The sequence below is a fragment of the Leucoraja erinacea genome, chromosome 8 (assembly GCF_028641065.1).
Source record: "Leucoraja erinacea ecotype New England chromosome 8, Leri_hhj_1, whole genome shotgun sequence".
Taxonomy (NCBI): Eukaryota; Metazoa; Chordata; class Chondrichthyes; order Rajiformes; family Rajidae; genus Leucoraja; species Leucoraja erinaceus.
In genome coordinates this window covers 51,777,548-51,805,213 of record NC_073384.1, presented here as the reverse complement: position 1 = coordinate 51,805,213, position 27,666 = coordinate 51,777,548, and the positions used below count along the sequence as shown (strand labels likewise).

General features: G+C 41.2%; 1 protein-coding gene across 3 annotated transcripts in view; it reads right to left on the bottom strand.

Annotated features, from left to right (window-relative positions):
- The window catches only part of syt14a (synaptotagmin XIVa), a 132,958-nt gene that overhangs the window by 21,181 nt on the left and 84,111 nt on the right, over nt 1-27,666 (bottom strand). For 2 of the 3 annotated variants that reach the window (XM_055639698.1, XM_055639697.1), the window contains 3 exons: nt 22,372-22,649; nt 17,067-17,516; nt 1,246-1,435 (listed from right to left, as the gene is read on the bottom strand). In XM_055639698.1, coding sequence (XP_055495673.1) covers nt 1,246-1,435; nt 17,067-17,516; nt 22,372-22,649 — 918 coding nt within the window. Of the gene's footprint in view, nt 1-1,242; nt 1,436-17,066; nt 17,517-22,371; nt 22,650-27,666 lie in introns of all 3 variants that reach the window. The other variant, XM_055639699.1, reaches the window with a different exon arrangement.

Genomic DNA, 27,666 nt, shown 5'->3' with positions numbered 1-27,666 from the left:
GTGGCAGTAACGCAAAATGACGCAGTCTCCCCACCCGTGCGCAGTGGGCCCGGTATCCGCCCGTGCGCAGTTTGCCATTTTGACTCGCGTCACAACGGGGACCTCGAGCATCACAACGGGAATGGGTGAGTGGTGGAATATTGCATTAGGGGAACTGGACCCAACTTGGTCAATTATGATAAAAAATATATACTATGGCAGTAAGGCCTTTAAGGCATCTTGATGTTTGCATTGTAAATTAAGCTGATTCAAATGTATTATATATAGCATTTTACATCATTGTCTGAATTTTTGCAGCATCAAGTAATCCCAAATCCACATAAGTTACAGATTATAAAGATATTTTTCTGTACTAATCAGTACTGCACCACAATGTCAGAAATTTGGTCATCATATATACATTATCATTTCCTACACTAACCATTGTTGATTGAGCATTCACAAAAATGACCGAAAATATTAATAAGAGACATCAAAGCAGGAATTTTCACTCTATTAGTCATTCACTCTGTCAACTTTCAATTCAAAGACTCAAGTTTATATTAATTAAGATTATAAACTTGAGTCTTGTAGTGAAAGTTAAACGTTTTATAGTGTCAATTGATACATTTACTCTACGCCAGGCATTTTTGGGACTGTACAAAATTTAATAGGTAGCTTGAAATTCATCTTTTGTCTTTTTTTTAGATCTGACCACTGTGTAGAAGGAGAAAATCAAACAATTGCTAATTTGTTAGGATCTAGTACAAAATATATTTAACCTTCAGTAAATGAAGGTGGCTGCTTTTTTTTTTTAACTAAATGCAGGGTCTGGCACTGGTAAAGTCTGAAAGTAATCATAAATTTACATGGAATAAAAAGCAACATGCATACACAATCAGGAGGAGAATGCAAACTATTAACTGATCAATGCAGACTAAAATAGCACTGTTTAAGCAACAATGGCAGTGCTTTTCTGTCAAAGTAAGATGTGGGACTTTAATCCCAACCCATTTGTATTTTCCTTACTAATTTGACATTGCACGATTTGAAACAGTCACAATTTCTCCACAACTACACATAATTTCCAATGAACATAAACTTGCTTGAGTTTTTTTAATTAATAACAGAAGAGAAATAGCTAATTTGGTGACCATCTGAGTGCCTGCACTACTTCAATAAGTTTAAAAAAAAATGTTGTATATACTTTCAGTTTACACAAGACGCATTCATCATTACTGAATTCCAGACAGGTCTTGTACTCACTAGGTGGTCTATTCACTGCTAAGTTTTTGAAGTGGCTTCCTTTTATGACTTCAACTGACAGTCTGCCAGTGGTGGCATTATACAGTAGACCAACAAGAATTTCTGGTGTTGAGCCATGTGCCAGAGACTGACAGGAAGAAGTGCTTTCACTACAGGACATCTCAGCCATGCTCATTTGGGAGTCACAGCCCTAGGAAAAAAGATAAAAATATTAATAATTAAGGTATAAACACCAAGTAAATGCATTGGAATTTCAAATGCCAAATAACTACCTAATTAACCAACCTTCCATCTTTCAGACTTTTTTTTAGATATGCTTTTATAAGACATCAGTCTATCTTTCTCATTACGAACTTAACTGAAATAAGCACATTTACTTTTAGTTTTCTGATAATTGCATGTTACACTATCTCTTTATGTGCACTCAATTCACTTAAAAGTTGTAAATGGAAGCATGTGGAATTTTGCCAAAAATGCTCTTCAAATCGTAATGCTTGCTTTGTTTAGATTTTCTCTAATGATTTATATTTTGTCTAAGTGCAGGTGTAGTCAGATCTAAGGTTCAATTTCAAGCTTGTATATGTACATTAAATAACAAGTTTTATCAATGCAATCAATTAACATTTATATTGTGCAGGGCAGTTGGTACAGATGCATGGGGGTCATTCTGTTACCTGGTTCAGGAAACATACTGTATCATTCCTGAACTCTTTGTCTTTGGCTTTACATACAATTAATAACAATGCATCAACTACACTGAGGAGATTTTGTAAATTTATTCCACAGCTTCAAGTGAAGCTGTATTGACTGGTATTGAAACAAAGCCAACAGCTACTGGTTTTGTTCTTTTTTATGAGGCAACAATGATATTCAGTTCCATCTTATCATTTTATAAAATTAAATGCCAGGTGAATGTAGCACTAAGGTATAAGTAGACATGTATCTTCATTATCGTTAATAGACATGGCACAAAAGAGCATTTGTCTTCCAGTAATAAAGGATGCGTCACCGAATGATTTGCCCTGTTGTTCTGGCCAACTAAATGCGTTTGGCAGACATTAGTGGAGCCTTGAGATTTATAATCATGCAGCATTGCAATGAAGAGTTTCATGGTAAAGAAGCTCGCATTGAATGTAAACAACGGCTTTACAGTATCTCCTAACAGATAATGCAACCTATTAGTGTCTTATTTAGAAAACAATTGAAAACAGAACAAGGACACCAAATAATGGTCCTTTTTGATAGTACTTTAAAATATAGAATTGGTACACCTGGAAATTGTAGTCCAAGGAACTGCATATGCTAGTTGAACAAAAAGGACACAAAGTGCTGGAATAATTCAGTGGGTCAGTCAGCATCTCTGGAGAACATGGATAGGCAAAGTATTAGATAAACAACCACTCCCCCTCCTTTTTAGCTCCATCTCTTCCTGGTGCCCCATCAAAATGCGAACCCATTTCCCCTCCCCCCCGTCCCCCGCTACCTATATTCCTTCTGGCTGCACATTTCATGCATTGTCTATCCTTATCTCCTTATCCCACACTTTTTGTCTTTTGTCTGGCCTTTGTCCAACCATTTGCCTGCCAACAGTGTCCACCTTTCACTCGCAAGTATGATGTTGTGGGAATAACAGAGACATGGCTGCAAGAGGGCCAGGGCTGGGAACTGAATATTCAAGGGTATACCTCCTATCGAAAAGACAGACAGGTGGGCAGAGGGGGTGGGGTTGCCCTGTTGGTGAGGAATGAAATTCAGTTCCTTGCAAGGTGACATTGAAACAGGAGATGTGGTGTCAGTATGGATAGAACTAAGGAATTGTAAGGGTAAAAATACCCCAATGGGACTAATCTACAGGCCCCCAAGCAGTAGCCTGGACATAGGGCGCAAGTTGAATCAGGAGTTAAAATTGGCATGTAGGAAAAGTAATGCTGTGGTTGTTATGGGAGATTTCAACATGCAGAGAGACTGGGAAAATCAGGTTGGTACTGGACCCCAAGAAAGGGACTTTGTAGAGTGCCTTTGTGATGGATTCTTAGAACAGCTTGTATTGGAGCCTACCAGTGAGAAGGCAATTCTGGATTTAGTGTTATGTAATGAACCGGATTTGATAAAGGACCTCGAGGTTAATGAGCCATTAGGAGGTGGTGACCATAACATGGTCAGGTTTAATCTACAATTGGAGAGGGAGAAGAGTAGATCGGAGGTGTCAGTGTTGCAGTTGAATAAAGGGGACTATGGGCCCATGAGGGAGGAGCTGGCCAAAGTTGACTGGAAAGATACACTAGCAGGGATGACAGTGGAACAAAAATGGCAGGTGTTTCTAGGAATAATACAGAAGGCGCAGGATCAGTTCATTCCTGGGAGGAAGAAAGATTCCCAGGGGAGAAAGGGACGACCATGTCTGACAAGGGACGTCAGGGGCAGTATAAAAATTAAAGCGAAGATGTACAACGTAGCAAAGATGAGCGGGAAGCAAGAGGATTGGGTAATGTTTAAAGAACAAAAGAAGATAACCAAAAAGACAATACGGGGAGAAAAGATGAGGTACGAAGGTAAGCTAGCCAAGAATATAAAGCAGGATAGTAAAAGCTTCTTTAGGTGTGTGAAGAGGAAAACATTAGTTAAGACCAAAGCTGGACCCTTGAAGACCAAAAAAGGTGAATTTATTATGGGGAACAAGGAAATGGCAGATGAGTTGAACAGATACTTTGGATCTGTCTTCACTAAGGAGGACACAAACAATCTTCCTGAGATAGTAGTGGCCAGAGGATCTGGGGTGACAGAGGAACTGAAGGAAATCCATATTAGGCAGGAAATGGTATTGGATAGACTGATGGGAATGAAGGCTGATAAATCCCCAGGGCCTGATGGTCTGCATCACAGGGTACTTAAGGAAGTGGCTCTAGAAATCGTGGATGCATTGGTGATAATTTTCCAATGTTCTATACACTCAGGATCAGTTCCTGTGGATTGGAGGGTAGCTAATGTTATCCCACTTTTTAAGAAAGGCGGGAGAGAGAAAACAGGGAATTATAGACCAGTTAGCCTGACATCGGTGGTGGGGAAGATGCTGGAGTCAATTATAAAAGATGAGATAGCCGCACATTTGGATAGCAGTAACAGGATCGGTTCGAGTCAGCATGGATTTACGAAGGGGAAATCATGCTTGACTAATCTTCTGGAATTTTTTGAAGATGTAAATAGGAAAATGGACAAGACAGCCAGTGGATGTAGTGTACCTGGACTTTCAGAAAGCATTTGATAAGGTCCTACATAGGAGATTACTGGGCAAAATTAGGGCACATGGTATTGGGGGTAGAGTGCTGACATGGATAGAGAAGTGGTTGGCAAACAGGAAACAAAGAGTAAGGATTAACGGGTCCCTTTCAGAAAGGCAGGCAGTGACTAGTGGGGTACCGCAAGGCTCGGTGCTGGGACCGCAGCTATTTACAATATACATCAATGATTTGGAGGAAGGGATTCAAAGTAACATTAGCAAATTTGCAGATGACACAAAGCTGGGTGGCAGTGCGAACTGTGAGGAGGATGCTATGAGAATGCAGGGTGACTTGGACAGGTTGGGGGAGTGGGCAGATGCATGGCAGACAAAGTTTAATGCAGATAAATGTGAGGTTATCCACTTTGGTAGCAAAAACAGGAAGGCGGATTACTATCTAAATGGCGTCCAGTTGGGAAAAGGGGAAGTACAACGGGATCTGGGGATCCTTGTACATCAGTCTATGAAAGTAAGCATGCAGGTACAGCAGGCAGTGAAGAAAGCGAATGGCATGTTGGCCTTTATAACAAGAGGAATCGAATATAGGAGCAAAGAGGTCCTTCTGCAATTGTACAGAGCCCTAGTAATAATAATATATTTTATTGTCATTGCACGTTAGTGCAACAAGATTTAGTATGCAGCTTCCAACGGATGTAAAAGAATAGTAAAATAAATAAATAAATAAGCTGTGTGATGTGGCCATCCGAGGGAGACAGTCCAGGGGGGGGGGGGGTGTGAAGGGTGTGAAGAGCCTTTATGGATGCTGGCTGCCTTCCTGAGGCACCATGTGTGGTAGATGCCCTCCAAGGACGACCCGCTGAAGAGCTCTCCTCTCCGTGCAGCTGAGCTACCACACAGAGATGCCATACGTTAATATGCTCTCTGTGGTGCAGCGGTAGAACGTTGTCAGCAGCTGTTGGGGCAGACCAGTCTTTTTTTAATGTCCTCAGGAAGAACAGTCGTTGCTGTGCCTTCTTGACCAGCGCAGCGGTGTTGGTGGACCATGTGAGGTCCTCAGAAATGTGAGTGCCCAGAAACTTAAAGCTGGACACTCTCTCCACACTTTCCCCGTAAATGGAGATTGGGGCGTATTCTCCATTATGGGACCTCCTGAAGTCAATAATCAGCTCCTTGGTCTTGGAGGTGTTTAGTGACAAGTTGTTACGTGTGCACCAGTCCGCCAGGTTCTGCACCTCCGCTCTGTATTTTGTTTCATCCCCGTTGGTGATCAGCCCAATCACTGTTGTGTCGTCTGCAAACTTCACGATGGTGTTGGTGTCGAATGCAGGAACACAGTCGTGAGTGAAGAGGGAGTAGAGCATGGGGCTTAGTACACAGCCCTGTGGTGTGCCGGTGCTCAGGGTGATAGTGGAGGACAGGTGCAGGCCCAGTCTCACTGCCTGCGGTCGCTCCGTCAGAAAGTTCAGGATCCAATCGCATATCGGCAAGCTGAGGCCTAGCTGGTGGAGTTTGGTGGTGAGCTTGGTGGGCATGACCGTATTGAATGCAGAGCTATAGTCAATGAAGAGCATCCTCACGTGCGTGCCCTGTCTGTCCAGGTGAGTCTGTCCAAGTGAGACCACAACTGGAGTATTGTGTGCAGTTTTGTTCCCCTAATTTGAGGAAGGACATTCTTGCTATTGAGGGAGAGCAGCGTAGATTTACAAGGTTAATTCCCGGAATGGAGGGACTGTCATATGCTGAGAGAATGGAGCAGCTGGGCTTGTTTAGAAGGATGAGAGGCAATCTCATTGAAGCATATAAGATTGTTAAGGGCTTGGACACACTAGAAGTAGGAAACATGTTCCAGATGTTGAGGGAGTCCAGAACCAGGCACCACAGTTTAAGAATAAGGAGTACCCCATTTAGAACGGAGACGAGGAAACACTTTTTCTCACAGAGTGGTAAGTCTGTGGAATACTCTGCCTCAGAGGGGGGGTGGAGGCAGGTTCTCTGGATGCTTTCAAGAGAGAGCTAGATAGGGCTCTTAAAAATAGCGGAGTCAGGGGATATGGGGAGAAGGCAGGAACGTGATACTGATTGGGGATGATCAGGCATGATCACATTGAATGGCGGTGCTGGCTCGAAGGGCCAAATGGCCTACTCCTGCATCTATTGTCTATTGCCAGGGTTTGTTCCACCCCGACCTCACTTCCAAATTTCTCCTGTCTACCACAATCAATCTGAAGAAAAGTCCCGACCGAAACGTCACCTATTCATGCTCTCCAGAGATGCGGCCTGACCCACTGAGTAACTCCAGAACCTTGTGTCTTTTTACAGCCTGGAAATTGCTGTGCACCATCAAATAAGTATGATATAGCCACTGAAAATCTGTTCAGGTGTTGATGTTTGGGTGACAGATAGCCAGCAGTCTGGGCCACTGGTTGAGTACTAGGGTGAATTGAATTGAAAGATTTAATATTGAAACATGCCCTAAGGCCCACTGAGTCCACATCGATCATTGATCACCCCTTCACACTAGTTCTATGTTATCCCACTTTCTCATCCGCTCCTTACACATTAGGGACAATTTACAGAGGATAATTAATCAACAAACATGCTTGTCTTTTGGATGTGGGAGAAAACCCATGCGATTACAGGGAGAACATGCAAACCCCAAACAGACAGCACCCAAAGTCAGGATCGAACACGGGTTTCTGGTGCTTTGAGGCAGCAGCTCATAGGTGGGGTTGTGACAAAGCTTAGCAAGTGATAGGTGGTGGATGATTGGAAATTCTTGTGGGGGATGGAAGTTGAAACTGGACAACATAGAAACATAGAAATTAGGTGCAGGAGTAGGCCATTCGGCCCTTCGAGCCTGCACCGCCATTCAATATGATCATGGCTGATCATCCAACTCAGTATCCCGTACCTGCCTTCTCTCCATACCCCCTGATCCCCTTAGCCACAAGGGCCACATCTAACTCCCTCTTAAATATAGCCAATGAACTGGCCTCAACTACCCTCTGTGGCAGAGAGTTCCAGAGATTCACCACTCTCTGCGTGAAAAAAGTTCTTGTCATCTCGGTTTTAAAGGATTTCCCCTTTATCCTTAAGCTGTGACCCCTTGTCCTGGACTTCCCTAACATCGGGAACAATCTTCCTGCATCTAGCCTGTCCAACCCCTTAAGAATTTTGTAAGTTTCTATAAGATCCCCTCTCAATCTTCTAAATTCTAGAGAGTATAAACCAAATTCTAGAGAGTATAAACAGGGTTGTTGACTAATCTGGGTGTTAGGCCATGTGCAGATCAGGAAGAGAGTTGGCCAGGAGGGGTTCAAGCCTGGGCACTTCTAGGAGGAGAGGGCTATAGGGTCCAGGACTAATCTTTATAGATTGCACAAAGATTGTCTAGACCAGTGTTTCTCAACCGGGGTTCCCTGGAATCCTAGGGTTCCACGGTAGGTCACTAGGGGTTCCGAGAGAAATAATGATAAATAGGCTAATTATAAGTAAATGCATTTTTGAGTCATTTTCGTGTTAGCAAAATCTCGTGATGTTAACAGGGCTTATTGCATCCTTTGGTAATGATAAACGGTAGCAAGGCGCTCATCCATTCCACATTCAATACACGAAACAGATTGCAGCAAAACTGACTTGGAATTTTATATCTTTAAAAAGCTCTCGGGTTTAATGAGTACTGCAGAATGATTGGAGTCGTTTATCACTTGATTCCTGAGACGAAAACGATTTGTTAACTGCCACTGTTAACGGCCACTGTTAACATCATATTAACACTGTTATACGATGCGTCACCAATACATCGATATAAAAGAATATCTCGATACATTTATATATGTCTTACATATACTCGGTGTCTGTGCTTATAAGGTATATCACCCTGTGCTACTACTACTACTACTGTTATGCAAAAGCAAGAGGGGATATCGAGTAAGCACAATAAATAATATGAAATAGAAGATAAGTCATGAACACATTAAATGATACAACTGGGTCAAAGGACCACTTGTCTAACTCCTGTCATTTTTCTACATTTCTGTTTAAACTATCATGTTTAAATATCCAATTCACAAATTAGATAATTATCCTTCATTTCTCTCATCTTTCAATTTGCATCTCCAAAGTAGAAAGTATCACCAGATTTGTTTGTTTTATCTCCCAGTTCCAATTATTTTGTCTCGTTGATGCTAAATGACAGTTCTCTTCCTCCATCTACATGTCTGCAGCCCTGGTAACATACCAATTTGACCACCTCAACCTTCCCAAAAGTACAGAAAATAATTAGAAAGAAATGGTAAGGAATAGACAAAAAGAGGGAATATCTGACAGTCATTAAAGTATTAAACTGGAGAAAAGGAAGAGAAAGAGAGAAGCAAATAATAACAGAGAACTTTAAAAACATCAGTAATGTAAAATCGGTGAAGTAGTGCAAGAAACAAGGGCAGGGAGAGAAATAAAAGAGAGCCATTCAAATTAATAGGATCCTTCTCCCCTACACATAAAAATGCACGATACGGATAGAGAAAAAGAGTGTTTATCCTTTATGTGCTAATGAAAAAAACAAATTTTCTTCAGCTACTTGTGATGGTGTAAAAAATATCACCGCAGGGTGAATTGGAATAGTATCCGTTTTGATTCTTGTGTTTCAAGGTTGGATATGTCACAACTGCTGCTTTCTATAATTTCACTATCTCTAACCTAGATTTTAGCCAGAAACATAACTTTTTGCAGGGTTACTGTAGAAAGCAATGTTAGATTAATAAAAATTTACATTTAGATCCAAATCTATTTTATATAGCAAACACAAATGAAGACCTTTGGAAATAAGCCACAGACTTTCAATGCCAATAAAACTGCAAGCAGCTTACACAGGAAAAGCATATTTTGCCAGATAAATTATGCCCGCTTCCTTCAAACTTCCTTCTAATTTAAGTTTGTATCTGGCCCAACATTCTACTGGTGCATATTTTATCACCATTAGATGATGTTACATTTTGTAAATCTCTCCTTAAAGTGACAGTTCTACAAACTAAAACTACTGGTAGAAACAAACTTGACACATTGGTGGAATCTGTGGAAGGATACCTGAAGAAACTAAATTAACAGAAAAAATATTAATGTCAGTTACATACATAATTCACCTTGTGACAACATTCACAAACTATTTTTCTTGAAGCACAACAGCGATATGTTGTAAGAAGCATTGAATGCCTCAAAAGTTTTCTTAATTATAATTGTAGAATGAATGAAAAACAAATATCTGCAAGTCAGGAATACAAGGAAAAAATGCTACATGTTCCGTATTTATATGTTAGACAATAGACAATAGGTGCAGGAGTAGGCCATTCGGCCCTTCGAGCCAGCACCGCCATTCAATGTGATCATCCCCAACTAGTACCCCGTTCCTGCCTTCTCCCCATATCCCCTGACTCCACTATTTTTGAGAGCCCTGTTTAGCTCTCTCTTCAACCGCCCTCTGAAGCAGAGAATTCCACAGACTCACCATTCTCTGTGAGAAAAAGCGTTTCCGCGTCTCCGTTCTAAATGGCTTACTCCTTATTCTTAAACTGTGGCCCCTGGTTCTGGACTCCCCCAACATCGGGAACATGTTTCCTGCCTCTAGCGTGTCCAAACCCTTAACAATCTTATATGTTTCAATGAGATATCCTCTCATTCCTCTGAACTCCAGAGTGTACATGCCCAGCTGCTCCATTCTCTCAGTACATGACAGTCCCGCCATCCCGGGAATTAACCTTGTAAATCTATGCTGCACTCCCTCAAGAGCAAGAATGTCCTTCCTCAAATTAGGGGACCAAAACTGCACACAATACTCCAGGTGTGGTCTCACTAGGGTTCTGTACAACTGCGGAAGGACCTCTTTGCTCCTATATTCGATTCCTCGTGTTATTAAGGCCAACATGTCATTCGCTTTCTTCACTGCCCCCCAGGACCCCCAGATCCCGTTGTACTTCCACTTTTCCCAACGATGCCATTTAGATAGTAATCTGCCTTCCTGTTTTTGCTACCAAAGTGGATAACCTCGCATTTATCCACATTATACTTCATCTGCCATGCATCTGCCCATTCACCCAACCTTTCCAAGTCACCCTGCATTCTCATAGCATCCTCTTCACAGTTCACACTGCCACCCAGCTTTGTGTCATCTGCAAATTTGCAAATGTTACTTTGAATCCCTTCATCCAAATCATTGATGTATATTGTAAATAACTGCGGTCCCAGCACCGAGCCTTGCGGTACCTCACTAGTCACTGCCTGCCATTCTGAAAGGGACCCGTTAATCCCTACTCTTTGTTTCCTGTCTGCCAACCACTTCTCTATCCATGTCAGCTATCTACCCCCAATACCATGTGCCCCAATTTTGCCCACTAATCTCCTATGTAGGACCTTATCAAATGCTTTCTGAAAGTCCAGGTACACTACATCCACTGGCTCTCCCTTGTCCATTTTCCTAGTTACATCTTCAAAAAATTCCAGAAGATTAGTCAAGCATGATTTCCCCTTCGTAAATCCATGCTGACTTGGACTGATCCTGTTACTGCTATCCAAATGTGCCGCTATTTCATCTTTTATAATTGACTCCAGCATCTTCCCCACCACCGATATCAGGCTAACTGGTCTATAATTCCCTGTTTTCTCTCTCCCGCCTTTCTTAAAAAGTGGGATAACATTAGCTACCCTCCAATCCACAGGAACTGATCCTGAGTGTATAGAACATTAGAAAATTATCACCAATGCATCCACGATTTCTAGAGCCACTTCCTTAGGTACGGTGGGATGCAGACCATCAGGCCCTGGGGATTTATCAGCCTTCAGTCTATCCAGGGCCGGATTTAGATGAAGAGAGACCCTAAGCTGTTCCAATTGTGAGCCCCCCCCCCCCCCCCCCCCCCATCAATCCCCCACCCCCCGACTAGTGGAGAAAGATAGTCCACCAGATTGACACCGATTTGCAGCCAAGCGTGGCCAATGAGATAAGGGTCTGGAAAGCTGTGCCTTATTTATTTATTTATTTATTTATTTATTGCCAGTGCTAGTGTCGAGTTATCGGCATAAAACACCATTATTCTGAAATGGAGGGCAAGGAATATTATTGAAGGGTGGTTTAGAGACTACGGTGCGTTATGACAGCATATGTAAGAAAGTCCTATGACAGTGTCAAAAATATTATACATCTTGCAGGGCTCTCACTTGGCGATCGCTTCGCACAACACCTCCACTCAGTTCGCAATAACCAACCTGATCTCCCGGTGGCTCAACACTTCAACTCCCCTTCCCATTCTGATTCCGACCTTTCTGTCCAGGGCCTCCTCCATTGCCATAGTGAGGCCCACCGCATATTGGAGGAGCAGCACCTCATATTTGCTTGGGTAGTTTACACCCCAGCGGTATGCACATTGGCTTCTCTAATTTCAAGTAGTCCTTGCTTTCTCCCTCCTTCCCCTCCCATTCCCAGCTCTCCCACAGCCTACTGTCTCTGCCTCTTCCTTTCTTTTTCATGTCACCCCCCCCCCCCGACATCAATCTGAAGAAGCGTCTCGACCCGAAACGTCGCCTGTTCCTTCGCTCCACAGATGCTGCCTAACCCGCTGACTTTCTCCATCTTTTTTGTCTACCAACGGGATCCCACCACTGGCCACATCTTCCCATCTCCTACCCTGTTGACTTTCTGCAGAGACCGCTCCCTCCGTAACTCCCTGGTCAATCCGTCCCTTCCCACCCAAACTGCCCCCTCTCCTAGCACTTTCCCTTGCAACCACAAGGTTACAAGGAAATGCTACACTATGGGGCTGTATATTGGCCATAAAGTTGCTGCCTAAAAATGCCAGACACCCGGAATTGATCCTGAATATGGGTGCTGTCTGTATGGAGTTTGCTCCTTTTCACTTTGATCGCATCGGTTTTCTCCGGGTGCTCTTGTTTCCTTCCACATTCCAAAGGTGTGCAGGAACCTATTTCAGACCCAACACAAAAAGTAATAGTTTCCTTTTGTCCCGAGATTCTGTCTGACCTGTTGAGTTACTCCAGCTTTTTGTGTCTATCTTCAGTCTATCTTCCGGTGGCGCTGGTGCCAGCAGCCTCCACCTACAGCCCGGTATCTTTTTGTTTTTTTGTTTGTTTAGTTATGTTAAAGTGTGTTTTTTTTAATTTTTTTGGTGTCTTTATGTGGGGGAAGAGGGCACGGTGCGGGGGATACCGTCCTTCAGCCACTTCCTGGTGAGGACGCGACTATTATTCGAGTCGCGTCCTCGCCCCCCCCCCCCCCCCCACAGCGGCCTACCTACCTGGATTGGCGCGGCCTTTCCTGCCGGGATCGACCGGAGCTCCAGCAGCGGCGGGACAGTGCTGGAACATCGCGGGGCTGGCGATGCCTTACCGGGGGTCGCCGTCTGGAGCCCGGAGTGCTGGACCTGCTGCCGACATCATGGAGCTGCGGTTTGCAGAGCTCCCAACGCGGGCGGCGCTGACTACAACGCGGGGTCCTGCGACTCTGCCCGGCTCGGCCTGCGGACTCAGGAGCTGCAGACTACGGCAGCGGGAGGCGGCTGATCAGGAGGTCCGGGCCGCTGAGGAGGAGGATGCTCACCGTCGGGGTTCGGCGTCGGCGTTCCACCAGCCCGGCGTGAGGGCCTGAACATCGGGCCACCCGGGGCGGCGACTGCGGGTGCTCGGAAGGCCCCGACCACGGATGAACACGGAGGGGAGGCTGGCTGGACTATGGTGCCTTCCTCACCTGGGTGCCATTTATGTTATGTTGTGGACTTTATGTGTTTGTGCTTTTTTAAATTTTTAATTCAATTTCAATTTTATTTTTAATATGTTTTATTATTTATTTATTATTTATTATTTATTTTTATTATTTTTCTTGTGATTTTTTTTTTTAACGATACTGCCTGTAAGGAAAATTCATTTCGTTGTCTCAAATTGAGACAATGACAATAAATTGAATACAATACAATACAATACAATACAATTAAACCAGCATCTGCAGTTCCTTCCTATTCATACAATACTATACGATAGAACTTTATTAATCCCAGGAGGGAAATTGTGTGTGTGTGGGTATATATATTATACACACAAACCAACCATATTTTCATTTTCAAACCACATTAAGGTCATTCACAGTTGAGTAGACATGTGTTCATGGTTATTCAGAGCTCAGAGAGACGTGACCCTATGGCTTCCTCCATCTTGCACAGAGTGAGTGAGGCACACCACTTCCTGGTTTTATTGTCTCTCCCCCTCCCTCCAGTAGGGGCAGCAGAGAGAATGGCTAATTTTTATAAAACATTAACATCTCTCTGATTTTTCATCGATGGGAAAAATCCTCTGGTCTCGGAAGGCGGAGGGGGGCTCTGAGCGGGGTGGCCAAAAATGACGGCCGTAGGTGGCGGCGTTCTCTCGGAAATCGCAGCACAGCGGGCCAAAAACGGTCAAGATCAGACTATTCTAACAGTTTCCTGGATGAGGAAGATCCATTCAATTTAACCCAGAAAACTAACAATAGTTCATTAAAAGACCTCACGAAGCTGAATACAAGGAAACACTTACATTTTTAGACAATTAGACAATGAAACTAAAAATCCAAAGTATTTGAATAAATATAAGTAAACCTAATGGCCACAGTCTCTTAATCACGTAGCATGTAAAATTTACACCAGACTTTTTGTAGGTATCTAAATACCTTGGTGTAGTATCTGTTGGATCCATTTTGAGGACATTTTGTTTCCATGAATATTTGTTAAAATTGATTTCTGTGTAAAAATGATTTTCATAAATAAATAAAGTAAGTAAGTAAGAAGAATTAGGAGAGGAGGAGAAATGGAAATTGAAAAACAAGAAACAAAATTAAGGAATAAAGGATACGGAAAGTGTTATTAAAATTAAGTAAGATAGAGGAAGTAAAAGAGGAAGGAGAAACGGAAAGAGATAGGAGTGAAAAAAAAGATATTTCTAAGGTCCCCTGTCACCCTCTAGTCACTGCAACACTATTTTAACATGTTCAAGCTTCGCTACAGCACAAGGTTAATTCCCGGGATGGCGAGACTGTCATATGTTGATAGAATGGAGTGGCTGGGCTTGTATACTCTGGAATTTAGAAGAATGGGAGGTGATCTTATTGAAACATACAAGATTATTAAGGGTTTGGGCACGCAAGAGGCAGGAAACATGGTCCCGATGTTGGGGGAGTCCAGAACCAGGGGCCACTGTTTAATAATGAGTAAGCCATTTAGAACAATGAGGAAATACTTTTTCCACACAGAGAGTTGTGAGTCTATGAGATTCTCTGCCTTAGAGAAGGTGGAGGCCGGTTCTCTGGATGCTTTCAAGAGAGAGTTAGATAGAGCTCTTAAAGATAGTGAAGTAAAGGGATATGGGGAGTAGGCAGGAATGGGGTACTGATTGTGAATTATTAGCCATTATCACATTGAATGGCAGTGCTGGCTCGAAGGGCCAAATGGCCCACTCCTGCACCTATTGTCTATTGTCACATGTGTAAGTACTGAGGGATAATGAAATAATATTAAACAAATCATCATTAGACGTCTTTGATGAATGCTTGTAACAAAAAAATACCTCCAAAATTGAATTATTGACTGGCAGATTGCATTCTGTGCTATTTTTGCTTGTGAGATATATTATGTTTATTTGGAGTCACTAATCTATTGTTTTTGTTTTGCTTAGCACATATGCAGATATCCAGCAGCCATGAACATTATCAGCACCACTGGATACAGCAATGCTTTTGTAAATTAAAGGCAAAAAACTACCACTGACAGAAAACTAAAATAAAAAACCAAAAACAAAGGTGATATGCAACAGATAAGGCAGAATTAGTATTGGACAGAATTCATGTTTCAGTTTAATATTTGTTCTGATGAAAATTTATTGACCTGAGAAATCAATACTATTTCTTGCTCCATTGGTGCTGCCTGGCCTGCTGAGTACCTCCAGCTTTTTCTGCTTTTTTAACTTTTTTTAAAGTCAGTTCTGCAAAATCTAAAAGTATTTTTGACAAACTTACTTTCTTATTTGTGTAGATAGAAATGCTGGAGAAACTCAGCCGGTGAGGCAGCATATATGGAGCAAAGGATTGGCGACTTTTTTCGGGTCAAGACCCTTCTTCAGACTGCGTGTGCTTTCCACTGAGCATTTGTAACAATGAACAACCAGTGGATTAGTTTGCACAGTTCCCAGTTTGGATAGTGGACTGGTCCAGTCCCCAAAAACCAAGTTGCTTTCCACAGCCATCCAACCCCTTAATTTATTTGATAAAATTAGCAATAGCCCAGTTTCTCTGAGCAAAATCGTTAAGAGTCCAGCACTGGAAGATAAAATCTTATAGCTTTCTCAACACATATTTCAGGAAATCTGTGTAGGAAAGAACTGCAGGTGCTGGTTTAAATCGAAGGTAGACAAGAAATGCTGGAGTAACTCAGGGTCTCTGGGGATAAGGAATGGGTGACGTTACAGGTCGAGAAGAAGGGTGAAGGAGGGTCTGAAGAAAGGTCTCGACCCAAAACGTCACCTATTCCTTCTCTCCAGAGATGCTGCCTGTTCTGCTGAGTTGCTCCAGCATTTTGAGTCTATCAGGAAATCTGCCTGCTGAATAAGCACCAGGTCACCATGCCAGAAATCTTGTGTGCCCACAGATTTCAATTGGAAGAAACAGCCGCTTTATCTTATTTCCTTTTTTTAATTCAAATGAATTGATTTAGATGTATTTTATTATTCTTTAATTGGTTTCTGGTGTTTTATTTCTTTTTTTTAAAACTAATCAGGAATTAGAAAGAGGAAATTTATTGAAGTTAACCTAAAATATTGTAAGGACCAGTAGAACAAAAGAGTAAGGAAATATTAGATGGCAAAGAAAAGATGAATATTGTAAAAGTCCTTGCATGGATCCGTTGATTTAGTAACTTTTTTATTACTCCAGCATTTTGTGTCTAAGTTTAAAAGTGTTCTGGCCAGGTTTGGCTTTTGTGATTCAATTACAATATAGATGCATTTGGAAGTCCCCCAAAAAATGCTTTTGGCAATTTCCACATGCGTTGTTTAAGATTAGGTAAAAGGAGTGTGTCTTTACAAGGAAAGCCCAATTTTTAATATATAGTTTCTCTCCTTATTTGGAAGTTCTTTTTTATTGGAAGTACAAAAAATATAAAGTCAAACTGTAAACATATTAATTGACATTAGAAACAGAAAATAGGTGCAGGAATAGGCCATTCGGCCCTTTGAGCCAGCACCGCCATTCAATAAGATCATGGATGATCATCCAAAATCAGTACCCAGTCCCTGTTTTTTCCCCATAACCCTTGATTCTATCTCTATCTTGAATATATCCAGTGAATTGGCCTCCACTGTCTTCTGTGGCAGAAGACTCTGGGTGAAAAAGATTTTCTTCATCTCAGTCCTAAATAGCCTACCCTTTATTCTTAAACTGTGACCCCCTAGTTCTGGACATTATTCAGTGTCTGAGGTAGCCTTACCATTTAGATCACTTAACCATTCAAGCACACTACTACAACTATGATACCCAATCCAATTTTCAGTTACTTACAGTGAGACTGCCACATGGCTCCAACACAATCGGAATTGACATCTTGCCTTGCAGATTTAGCTTGGTGAGATAAAATACCTTTTCACCGACAATCCTTTCTTTCTTCATGCGCCGTATACTGTAGAGCCTAAAACGCACAGCATAATTACCAATCATCTCGGACTCAATCCGATTGAACTTAAAGTCTTCTGTAAAGACAGGGCATGACCCTCGCTGGACACTTGTTTTTGACCTTTGTTTCTTCGTGGGAAGAAGCACAAGATGCACTTGCCACGAGCTGTTGCCAGTTCGATTATATGTTGGAATGTCTGTAACAGCTGTTACTGTTACCAGTAGTTTCTGTGATTGTGAATCATAATCAAAAATTACATCCAATGTGCCATACTTTGATACAGGTTCTGGATCATAAGCTTTTGGTAGCTGTGCAGAAGATCCTCTGGCTGACGTGTCCTATGGAATATAAATAAAAGATTAAAGATTATATACAAATTACTTCAATTTATATGTGCATAAACACTCCGAAGTGTCAAATTTGGACAATGTAGAAGCTGGGGTAATGACATAAGTATAGGTATATATGGTATAGTGTTACAGGTTTTGAATGGATTTGAGGAAAGAGTAAAGTAACATATGTGTTTAAATTACATGAAACCTGCAAAGTTACTTGTATTTCCAGATATGTTTTGTTTCTACGTTATTATTTTCAGTTATTCAAGGGCTTTATACAGTCTGCGTTATTAGGCCTTTCAAGACTGTCTCAGACTATGCCAATCATTATGACTAATTGTTTCTTGTGCTTTCAAATAAATTTATAACTGTTTACTTTTTAGTTAGAAAAAATTAACAACCATTGAATTTCTTTCAAATATTTATGAATATATTTATTATCACACTACAAAAAATTAGCCAGATAATGCAATAACACACTGCGCTAGTATCAAAGAGCAGCCCTCTCTCCCCCAGTCCCAACTGCCCCACCGAGTGATCTAGAGGGCAGAATTTCATCTTGAGTTCAATAATATTTTCCAATACTACTCAAATTTCCTGGAGCCCGTGGCTTTCCAGTATGACCTTGAGCTTCAAATGAAGGAGCAATGCGTTAAACAGGTAAGTTATTCCCCTCCTCCCAATGTCCACCAAGAGCCATGGCAGCAGGAATAATGAAATCATTCTGACACGTCACGTTCTTTCTGAATACATGCACTGACATGTAAGGATTTTCTTTTTCTGGCCAAACACCATCCGTTTGTTCAAAAAGTGATTGCCTTTATAGTTGATGCATGGACTTCAGAGTATCACAAATGAAATCTGGGAGGGGCATCAGTGTTGAGAATTATTCTGGACCCTGCCTATCCTAATTTTGATACATGGGTCAGGAAGTCGTGGATCAAATCGCAGAGGGGGTTGCTGACTCAAAGTTCAGGAGATAGTAGATGAAGCCAAAGGTATAGTCAGTAAAAAGGATTGTACCTTTATAGTTGATGAGTGTAGTTTATAGTGTCACAAGTTATGTCTGTGAGCTCACTTGTTTGCTATCCTCGATGCTCAAGAGATAAGAGAGCATCCATGCAAACCTGGATTCTGTGGTGAGCTGAAAGCTGTAATATTTGGCACTTACCAGGTGTCATACACTGAAATGATCTGGAGGCTCAGAACATTCAATTCTACTGGCAGACAAGTTCAGATGCAAGTGCATGGTCTGATCTCTGCCTATGGAAGATCTATGTTACAGCCAACAAGAAAACCTGAGAAAACCGCATGCTTCAGTTGGATGTCGGATGTGATTCTTAGAGAATAGGCCCTCCTAGCCAGAGACCTTCTGGGCTTCATCATAACTTTCATTTTCTTCTCTCGTGGTACCCAATATTGGATCTTATATGATGCTGAGGGGATTAATGTGCAGAAAGAATGTTTTCTTTGTATGATTCTAAGGGGATTGAGATGCCGATAGAATGCTTTCTTCTGCAGAATGAGGGGGCATCGTTTCAAAATAAGGGGTCATCGATTTAAGAGGAAAGTACTTGCACCCAGAGGTTATGCATCTCTGGAATTTTAAAATTCACAGCTGTGGATGCTGAATTAACAATAATATTCATGCCTGACATGGGTAGACTTTTCCATTATAAAGGAGTAAAGGGTTAGTGGCAATAGGCAAAGTTGTGGAGTTGAGACCAAGATCGGATTAATCATTTTAAATGGCAAAATTGGCTTGAGGGCTGTTTGCTCCGTTCCTCATCCTCTTTCTTATCTTTATGTTATTATTTGAACATCCATAACACATAACAATTAGATTGTATCATGCATCAGCGCTCAGCAACAAAACTTAAAGCAACAATCTTTAGCCCCAGGGAATTGTACGAGCTCTCTTTCATGCTACTCGCCAATGATAATCGATGATCCCTTTTAAATAGCATAGGTGCAGTGTCCCTGATGATTTCCATGTGTGGGGTTAACTATATATTTTTCATTTCATTTCAGGGCAAAGCCGCTATTTGAGTACTGCATGTTGATTAATGTTACTGTCCCTACATTACCCATGGGCTTCACATGCACAAAGAGGCACCCAATTATGCATTTTTATCAATTTAAGATGATTATATTCCCGAGACCGGAGCGGGTGGAGCGGTGGAGGAGCGCTGCTGCTGCTGCGGCCCGACCGGAGAGTCGGAGGCCCCAACGACAGGTCTGTGGACGGCGGCACCGGGAGCCCACGGCTCCCTGGAGGGAGACCGCTTTTCCGGGCTCCTGCAACGGCGACTTCTCCCGCCCGAGTTGTGGGGTCGAAGAGCTCCTGGAGCGGGGCCTACATCACTGCCCCGCGCGGCTGGAATGGCCGCGGGACTCTGCGAGCGCACGCCGGGGGCTCTAACACCAAGACCCGGTGTGCGACCTCGCACCGCCCGGCGTGGCTTTAATGGCCGCGGGACAATCGCCATCGCCAGCCGGGGGCTTTGACTTTGACTCTGACATCGGGGGGGGGGGGAGAGTGCAGTGGAGAGATAAGTTTTTTTGGCCTTCCATCACAGCTATGTGATGGATGTTTATGTAAAATGTAATTATGTTGTGTCTGGGGTCTATTTGTGTGTAATGTATGGCTGCAGAAACGGCATTTCGTTTGGACCTCCAGGGGTCCAAATGACAATTAAATTGACTCTTGACTCTTGACTCTTGATTTATGCTGGATGTTAATCACATAGTCTAAATTATACATGCACTGTGTGTTGAATATCTTGCAATATCCTTCACTAATTTCCTCCAGATTACACACATCCTATTAAAAATACTGCAAATGGCTAAAATTAATTTAGAAAAGAGAATTTAAAATAATTATCAGCTATCAGGTGTTATGGTTTAATCTGTTTAATTGATGTGTCTTTTTCATGGTTGCATTCAGAGATTGAAGTTGTCGACGTACAAAAAGCTGGTCAATAGTTTATAAACCTGCAGAAAGCTACTTAAAAGATTGCTGAAGGAGAAACCATGAATGGAATTAACACAATTAGATCAGTTTCCAAAACCAAAATGCTGGAGGAACTCCATGGGTTAAGCAGCGTCCATAGAGGAAAAGGATTTGTCTGAAAGGCCTCAACTTGAAAGGTTGACAATTCATTCCTACTCATATATGCTGTTGGACCTGCTAACACTTTGTTTTTGCTCCAGATTCCAGCAGCTGCAGTCTCTTGTGTCTCCAATTAGATCAGTATTGATATACTGGTCTTTTAACCCATTTATGGTGAAATGATTTGAATAACTGATATTAAAGTTTGAATTATTATAAAGTAACATTTACTCAATATCCAGAAATTTTTCAGAAAATAGTTTCAGAACAATATCAGCTTTTTTTTTTACTTTCCATTCTCATCGTTAGTCTTAGATTATTGGTTATAACGACTTTTTAGTATGGGGTTTCAAGTATGTGTTGATGTGGCAGAAATGTGGCAGAAGCTTTTTTCAAAAATTCCAGTGCACAGTCTGTAATTTGATGTTATATGATGTGCTACATATAACCCAGGAAAGTTATGTAGTTGAGCGTCCAATGTTTACATAATGTTGAACTGATTAGTTAAAAGAAAGAGCTGGATGATGTGGGATCATATCTGGAACCAATAGAGTGACTTTTATCTTATGCAGGTTGTTCAAAATTAGAATCAAATAGTAGTCAGAGCCAAAAATGACATCATCTGGAAGCTTGCAAATTCAAAGCAAGAGGCACATGTGGCCATACTTTGAAGTGCTGCATTCTCCCTCTATACATATTTGCCTGTTTAAGGATATACTCTGACCACACCAACAATTTAATTCAATCAAGTGCTGAATGGCAACCATTGGATCATCACTAGCTGCCTTATATGAGTGAATATCAGTAGCTTATACATCCATGCCAGAATATCACTGCTGGGCATCTGAAGAGCTCTAGCCAAAGTAGGAAACAAAAACAAAGGAAACCAGAGAATTTCTGAATGCTTACACTGCTGCAGAAGAATGCCTGAATTCACTGAGCAACTACCTCAGGACATCACAGGTAACCAGAACTACTAGTAGAACCATCCACAAGGAGTTATGGTAGGCAAAACTTGGGGGAGGAAGGGGGGTCATTATGGCATTAGGGTGACTGAGACAGTGGGAAAATGCGCAACCGAAACCACCTTCGTACATAAAATTGGCTGGTCAAGAACCAACATGATGTAATGGGCTCAGGCATACCTGTGAACTGCAATTGAAAAAAAAAAAGAGGCATACAGTTATGGATGCAGCCAAAGCCAACCAGTAGGATTTGCAGCGTAGCCTTGGAATGAAGAAGGCCATATGCAAGAATGCACTCCATGAAAACTTAATGGCCAAATAATATTTTTATATACTCATTTACTTTTTCATCGCATCACACCATCATCTAACACCACATTATCACTGGTTAACCAACCATAAAATTACTGACAAAGTCTTCTCAGCGATACCTCCAAGGAAATTTCTGTCTATTGCCTGCACTTCTTAACCAAAAAAAAAATTGATAATTTGAGGCATTTCTATAAAACCTTGCTTAATACTGAGTTTGCAATAGAGAAGAAGGAAATTCTGCTTGGTTCCAGTGGATCCCCATCATTTAAATGATATATAATTAAATGAGGTAAGAATATAAATAAATATGCAGTAAGATATTACAGAGCTATATGAAGTTGAGAAAATAGACATTTGCGGGCAGACTCCAATGAAGATTTTAAATGTTTTTGTAAAGCATTGCAGCTCCGACTGAATGATTGAAATTAAACAATTCCATACACCAGATGTAAATGTTCATCCCTATTACCTCTGGACTGAGAATGGCAGTGCTGTCGCTGGGAACGTCCTCTTCATATCCTTTTTGATGGTAGCTCTCAGTCTCGTGGCCAACACTTCCCTCGCTAGGGCACTTACTGTATGAACAACGTGGACTGTTGCAATCTGCACTAGAATGAGACAGTTCACACTTGTCATCAAGTTCCGATGGAGTGTATGAGAGATGTGGTGATCCATTATCATCCTGATAAGGAGGAGGCTGAAGTTCGTCAAGTGGGGGAGTTCTTCTTATCCTCTGAATACAGTGCTCTGATTAGAACAAACATTAAAAATTAATTGAAAGCAAATATTTCCCATTATACTTAAATAAAATTAATTAAGAAATGGAATAATACTAACCAAATGGGTAAAAAGCACCTTTTATTTTACAAGCTCATATTTACCAAGCTCATATTTTTACAAACTTACATATTTTAATTAATATCTACCTGTTGCTTCATTTAAAAAAAGATGGAATTGATAATGCACTACAAATTGAAGATTTATTATACCAATAATTACATTGGCGTTGCTGAGATGCAATGGCAAAGCAACCATGTTATGATAAAACTCTTCAAATTCATTGAGCCTTGATAGAAATGCAATGTGCAGATGTTGGGTAACTCCTCTTCCCATTCGCATACTGACCTTTCTGGCCTGGGCCTCCTTCATTGTCGGAGTGAGGCCACACACAAATTGAAGGAACAGCACCTCATATTTTGCTTGGGTAGCTCACAATGCAGCGATATGAACCTTGATTCCTCTAATTTGAGGTAATTTCTACAAATATTCCTCTCCATCTCCATCCCCCCCCCCTCCCCCCACAATCAGTCTGAAGAAGAGTCCAGACCCAAAACTTCACCGATCCATTTTCTGCAGTGATGCTGCCTGACCCGCTGAGTAACATTTTGTGTCTATCTGTGGGTGAGGAACAGGTTGCACACAAAAGTATTGTTTTTCCAATATTTCTCATGAAAACTCTTCAAATTCAAGATAAATGTGCACCTTGGGCCATCCTAATAACCCATCTTAATTTATCAAATATTTGTAAATGATACTTGGTCACCTCTTTTTTCTCTCTCACATATTAATTGTTCTTAATAACAGTTAATCACAGTAGGCTCTGTTATCATCTTTGGCTATGTTTTAACCCGAGGTGTGTACTGTGTACTGATCTGACTACATGATGCCAATTAGGCTCTATTCACTTTCCACCTTCCCTATTTCCTTTCCATAACTTAAATATTGTACTTGTATCCAGCTGTCCAATCCATCTCCAAAAAGCAACTTGTGTTGAGACATTCTGCTGATTTTCTAATCACCTTGTTTAATTATCTATCAGCAAGAACTGGACCTCAAAGCCGTCACATCACTTTTTAATTTCTGTCTTACAATGCCTGTCCTCCAAACGAGTACTGTGCATATTTCTTGCAGGCTTCTGTTAAACTTGGAATTCTTCTCTGGATGCTAACTAAACCAGCATAAAAATCATATAACACGAATATAAATAAATTTATAAATGCTTATAGTCTTATTAAGTTACCTTTCAAGTCATTGCCAGTAATAAAACAAAATCTTTCAATGGAGAGAATTTACTGACCATAAAATCTATAAAAATGTCAGTTGAGAAGCTTCATATGGTTCATTTAGGATGTTTCAGGACCAGAACAATTCAGTGAAGCTTATGCAGCACCTATTTATACATGATTTTCAAACACAGTTGTTACATATTCAGGAACCTTAAAGCCTACTTGAGCCAATCGTCCTGCACACCAAATCAAAGCAACACAGGAGGAGAATATCTGACCAATCTGTGCATACTGGCTCTCTGCAGTGCAATCCAATGAGTACCATGTTTTTCATTGTCCTGCAAGTTATCTTCTTTCAAGTGCCTATCCAATCCTTTTTAGAAATCCTTGACCGTCCATGTGTCTCACCATTTTGGGCATGTAGTGGACTTCCAATATGGCAGCTAGCATATATCAGACAAAATTGAGAGGTGAAGATTACAATAAAAAAATAATCTCCGCTATCCTTTAATTGGAAAAGACATTTTCAGCAATATTAAATTTATCTCCCAGACAGCCCAAAAGCAGATATTCAAATTTAAGTACAACCTTTAACTCCACTACTCCTTGGAATCCCACAACCTTTAGAGATTATCTATCATATATGGTCCTGTCACTTGCCGAGTAAATTAATGACTTCCTGTCCATAATATTTTCTTTGGTGAGAGATTTTTTTGATCCTGTAGACTCTTATAAAACAATCGGTTATGTGTGGGTTTTTAACTAAATATTAATCACAGAAATTACTGTTTATGTGCCCTTCTTGGATATTTTTAAACTTTCCTCCTTTAAAATAAATTTACTGCTTGTAAAGTTCTAATAAAATTGTTAATTTCACAATAATTTCCAAAGAATTTTGCATCTAATCAGTATTCCATATTTTATATTTTTTTCATTAACATTCAGCAATGCAAGAAACACGGTAGCCTATTGTACTTAAATTATAGGGCTCCTTCAATCCAAGTAGAAATGTCTTTAGTTAGCAAACCTATGAGCGAAAGGAGAATGTTAGAAAATTATGTTTTATGCAACAAGGTTTGCAATGTGAGTCATCCATCTTTAATGAATTTCACGCTATTTTTGAAAATATTAAATTGCATTTCCAGGTGGATAGTACTCTTCTCCATTTAAATTATAGATGAGCAAAGTAATACCAACAATGCTCAAATCAGCAACAACTTACAGTCTTTGAATTGGGAAGCTGTGAAGTAAATGAGGCAACAAAAGCATAACTAAATGTAAAGATTATAAATGACATAGAATCACACAAAACGAGTCAAAGACAGTGTGGATACAGGTCCTTTGGTCCGATTTGCCCACGCAGGCCAACATGTCCCATCTACACTAGTCCTACCTGCCTGCGTCTGGCATAAATCCTTCAAAACCTGTCCTTTCCAGGCACCTGTCAAAATGTTTCTTAAACTTTGCGATAGTACCTGCCTCAACTACCTCCTCTAGCAGCTCGTTTCATACAACCACCACCCTTTGTGTGAAAAGTTACCCCTCATGTTCCTATTAAATCATTTGCCCCTCACCTTAAACCTACGTCCTCTGATTTTCGATTCCCCTACTGTGTGCAAGATCACCCCTCATCCTCCTGTGCACCAAAGAATAGAGTCCTAGATTGCTCAACCTCTCCCTATAGCTCAGGCCCTCGAGTCCTGGTGACATCCTCGTAAATCTTCTCTGCACCCTTTCCAGCTTGACAATCTTTCCTATAACATGGTGCCCAAAACTGAATACAATACCTAAAAGCAGCCTCACAACAGCTTACACAACTGCAACATGACCTCCCAACTTCTATATTCAATAAGTGTTTAATAAGTGATCAGTCTGAAGAAGGGTCTCGACCCGAAACATTGCCAATTCCTTCTCTCCATAGATGCTACCTCACCCGCTGAGTTTCTCCAGCATTTGTGTCTACCTTCTATATTCAATACTCTGACTGATGAAGGTCAATTGCCAAAAGCCCTTTTGACCACCCTATCTACCTGTGAAAAATGCTGGAGAAACTCAGCGAGTGAGGTGGCATCTATGGAGCGAAGGAAATAGGCGACGTTTCAGGTCGAGACCCTTCTTCAGACTGATCACTTATTAAGCACTTATTTAACGAAGGAAATAGGCGACTTTTCAGGTCGATGTACCTTCTTCAGACAACCCTCTGCTCTACAGCATTCCACAGAGCCCCCTTCCATTCACTGTGTGGTTCTGCCCACTGAGTGCGGCCAAAATGCAACCTTTACTCCCACATCCCTTGCTCAATACACAGATAATCTGTGTATACAGAGCCCTTCCATTCACTGTGTGCAGGTTCTGGAGCCCATAGGCGACGTTTCGGGCTCCTTCAACCCTGCTGCACCCGCTTTTCTCCACAATTTTGTGTACCTTCGATCTTCCAGCATCTGCAGTTCCTTCTTGAACACGAGATAATCTGTGTTGTTGTTTATGTTGCATATTAGTCATCTCTCATTCCATTTCACTCAGCTCGGTTACTAAGATACTTTGCTCATGTTCACGTTGATATTTATTTTGAAAGTATTCAGCTAATTTCCACAATCTGTTTCTGTGGTAGCATTTTCCAAATTCAAACCACATTGTTTTCATTATAATACTTAGCAGCTATTTTCTCCCTGGTGACTCAATGCACAATTCTTCAAGATCTCTATTACTCCCCTCCTAAATGAAAATCTTTCTGTTCATTCCTTTTCAGATAACTTCAAAGCTTCAACATCATACATAGATGATTATTTATCCAATGCTGCTTTATAATATGTGGGCCAGAACCGAGCAAGGTATGTGGAAGTGTAGTCTGACAAAGAATCTAGACAAGTTTTACATAAATTCATCAATTTTGAATGCTAAGAAATACTAAGAAATTTATTTTTTTCGCAGCCCAGATTCTCCCACTCATGTACGGGTACATATCAGGGTCAACTTAGAGTGGACAATTAACCTGCTGACTTGTACATCTCTGGAATGTGAGAGAAAACTTGAGAATCTGGGGTAAACATTGTGGTCACAGGAGGATTGTGCAAACTCTACAATATCAGAAGTTAGGATCAAACCCAGATCAATGGAGCTGGGAAGCACTGTGCCGCTGCCATAAAGTCTCAATAACAAAGCAAATACAAGAAATGGGTCTGAATAGAACTGATACATATATCAAAGGAGGAGTCAGGCCTGGCTTGGGTCTTTGTGGCCTCCCATGGTCACTCCCCCAGATTTTCCCATTCAACTGCACACTGAGGGCAATTTAGTGACATTAATTCACATGTTTTTGGATATAACAGAAAATGAAAGCACACTGGAGAAAACCCACAGTCACAAGGAGATGTGCAAAATCCACACAGACAGCACACAAACGCTAGTCCTTTCAGTCTAGTCCTAAATCGTTGACTATTAAGTAATTTGGGATTAACAGTAAATCAACGTTTAATGAACAAATATATATATATTTTTAATTTGTTCATTTCTAATGGACCTAACCAAACAAACAGAGTGTGCAGTTAACTTCTTGTGATTGAAGGGATTGAACCAGGGTCTCAGGCACTGTGAGCTGCGCCAGTGGGCCTTCTAGCTTTATTCAATGTAATGATAAATTTAGCCAAGAGATTGAGATTGGTAGTACAGCAGGACTGTTCAAATAAGATGTGAAGGACCCATGGGCCACACTGGTATGGGATGGAGGTTTAGAGAGATTAGATGTTAGTGAAAATAAG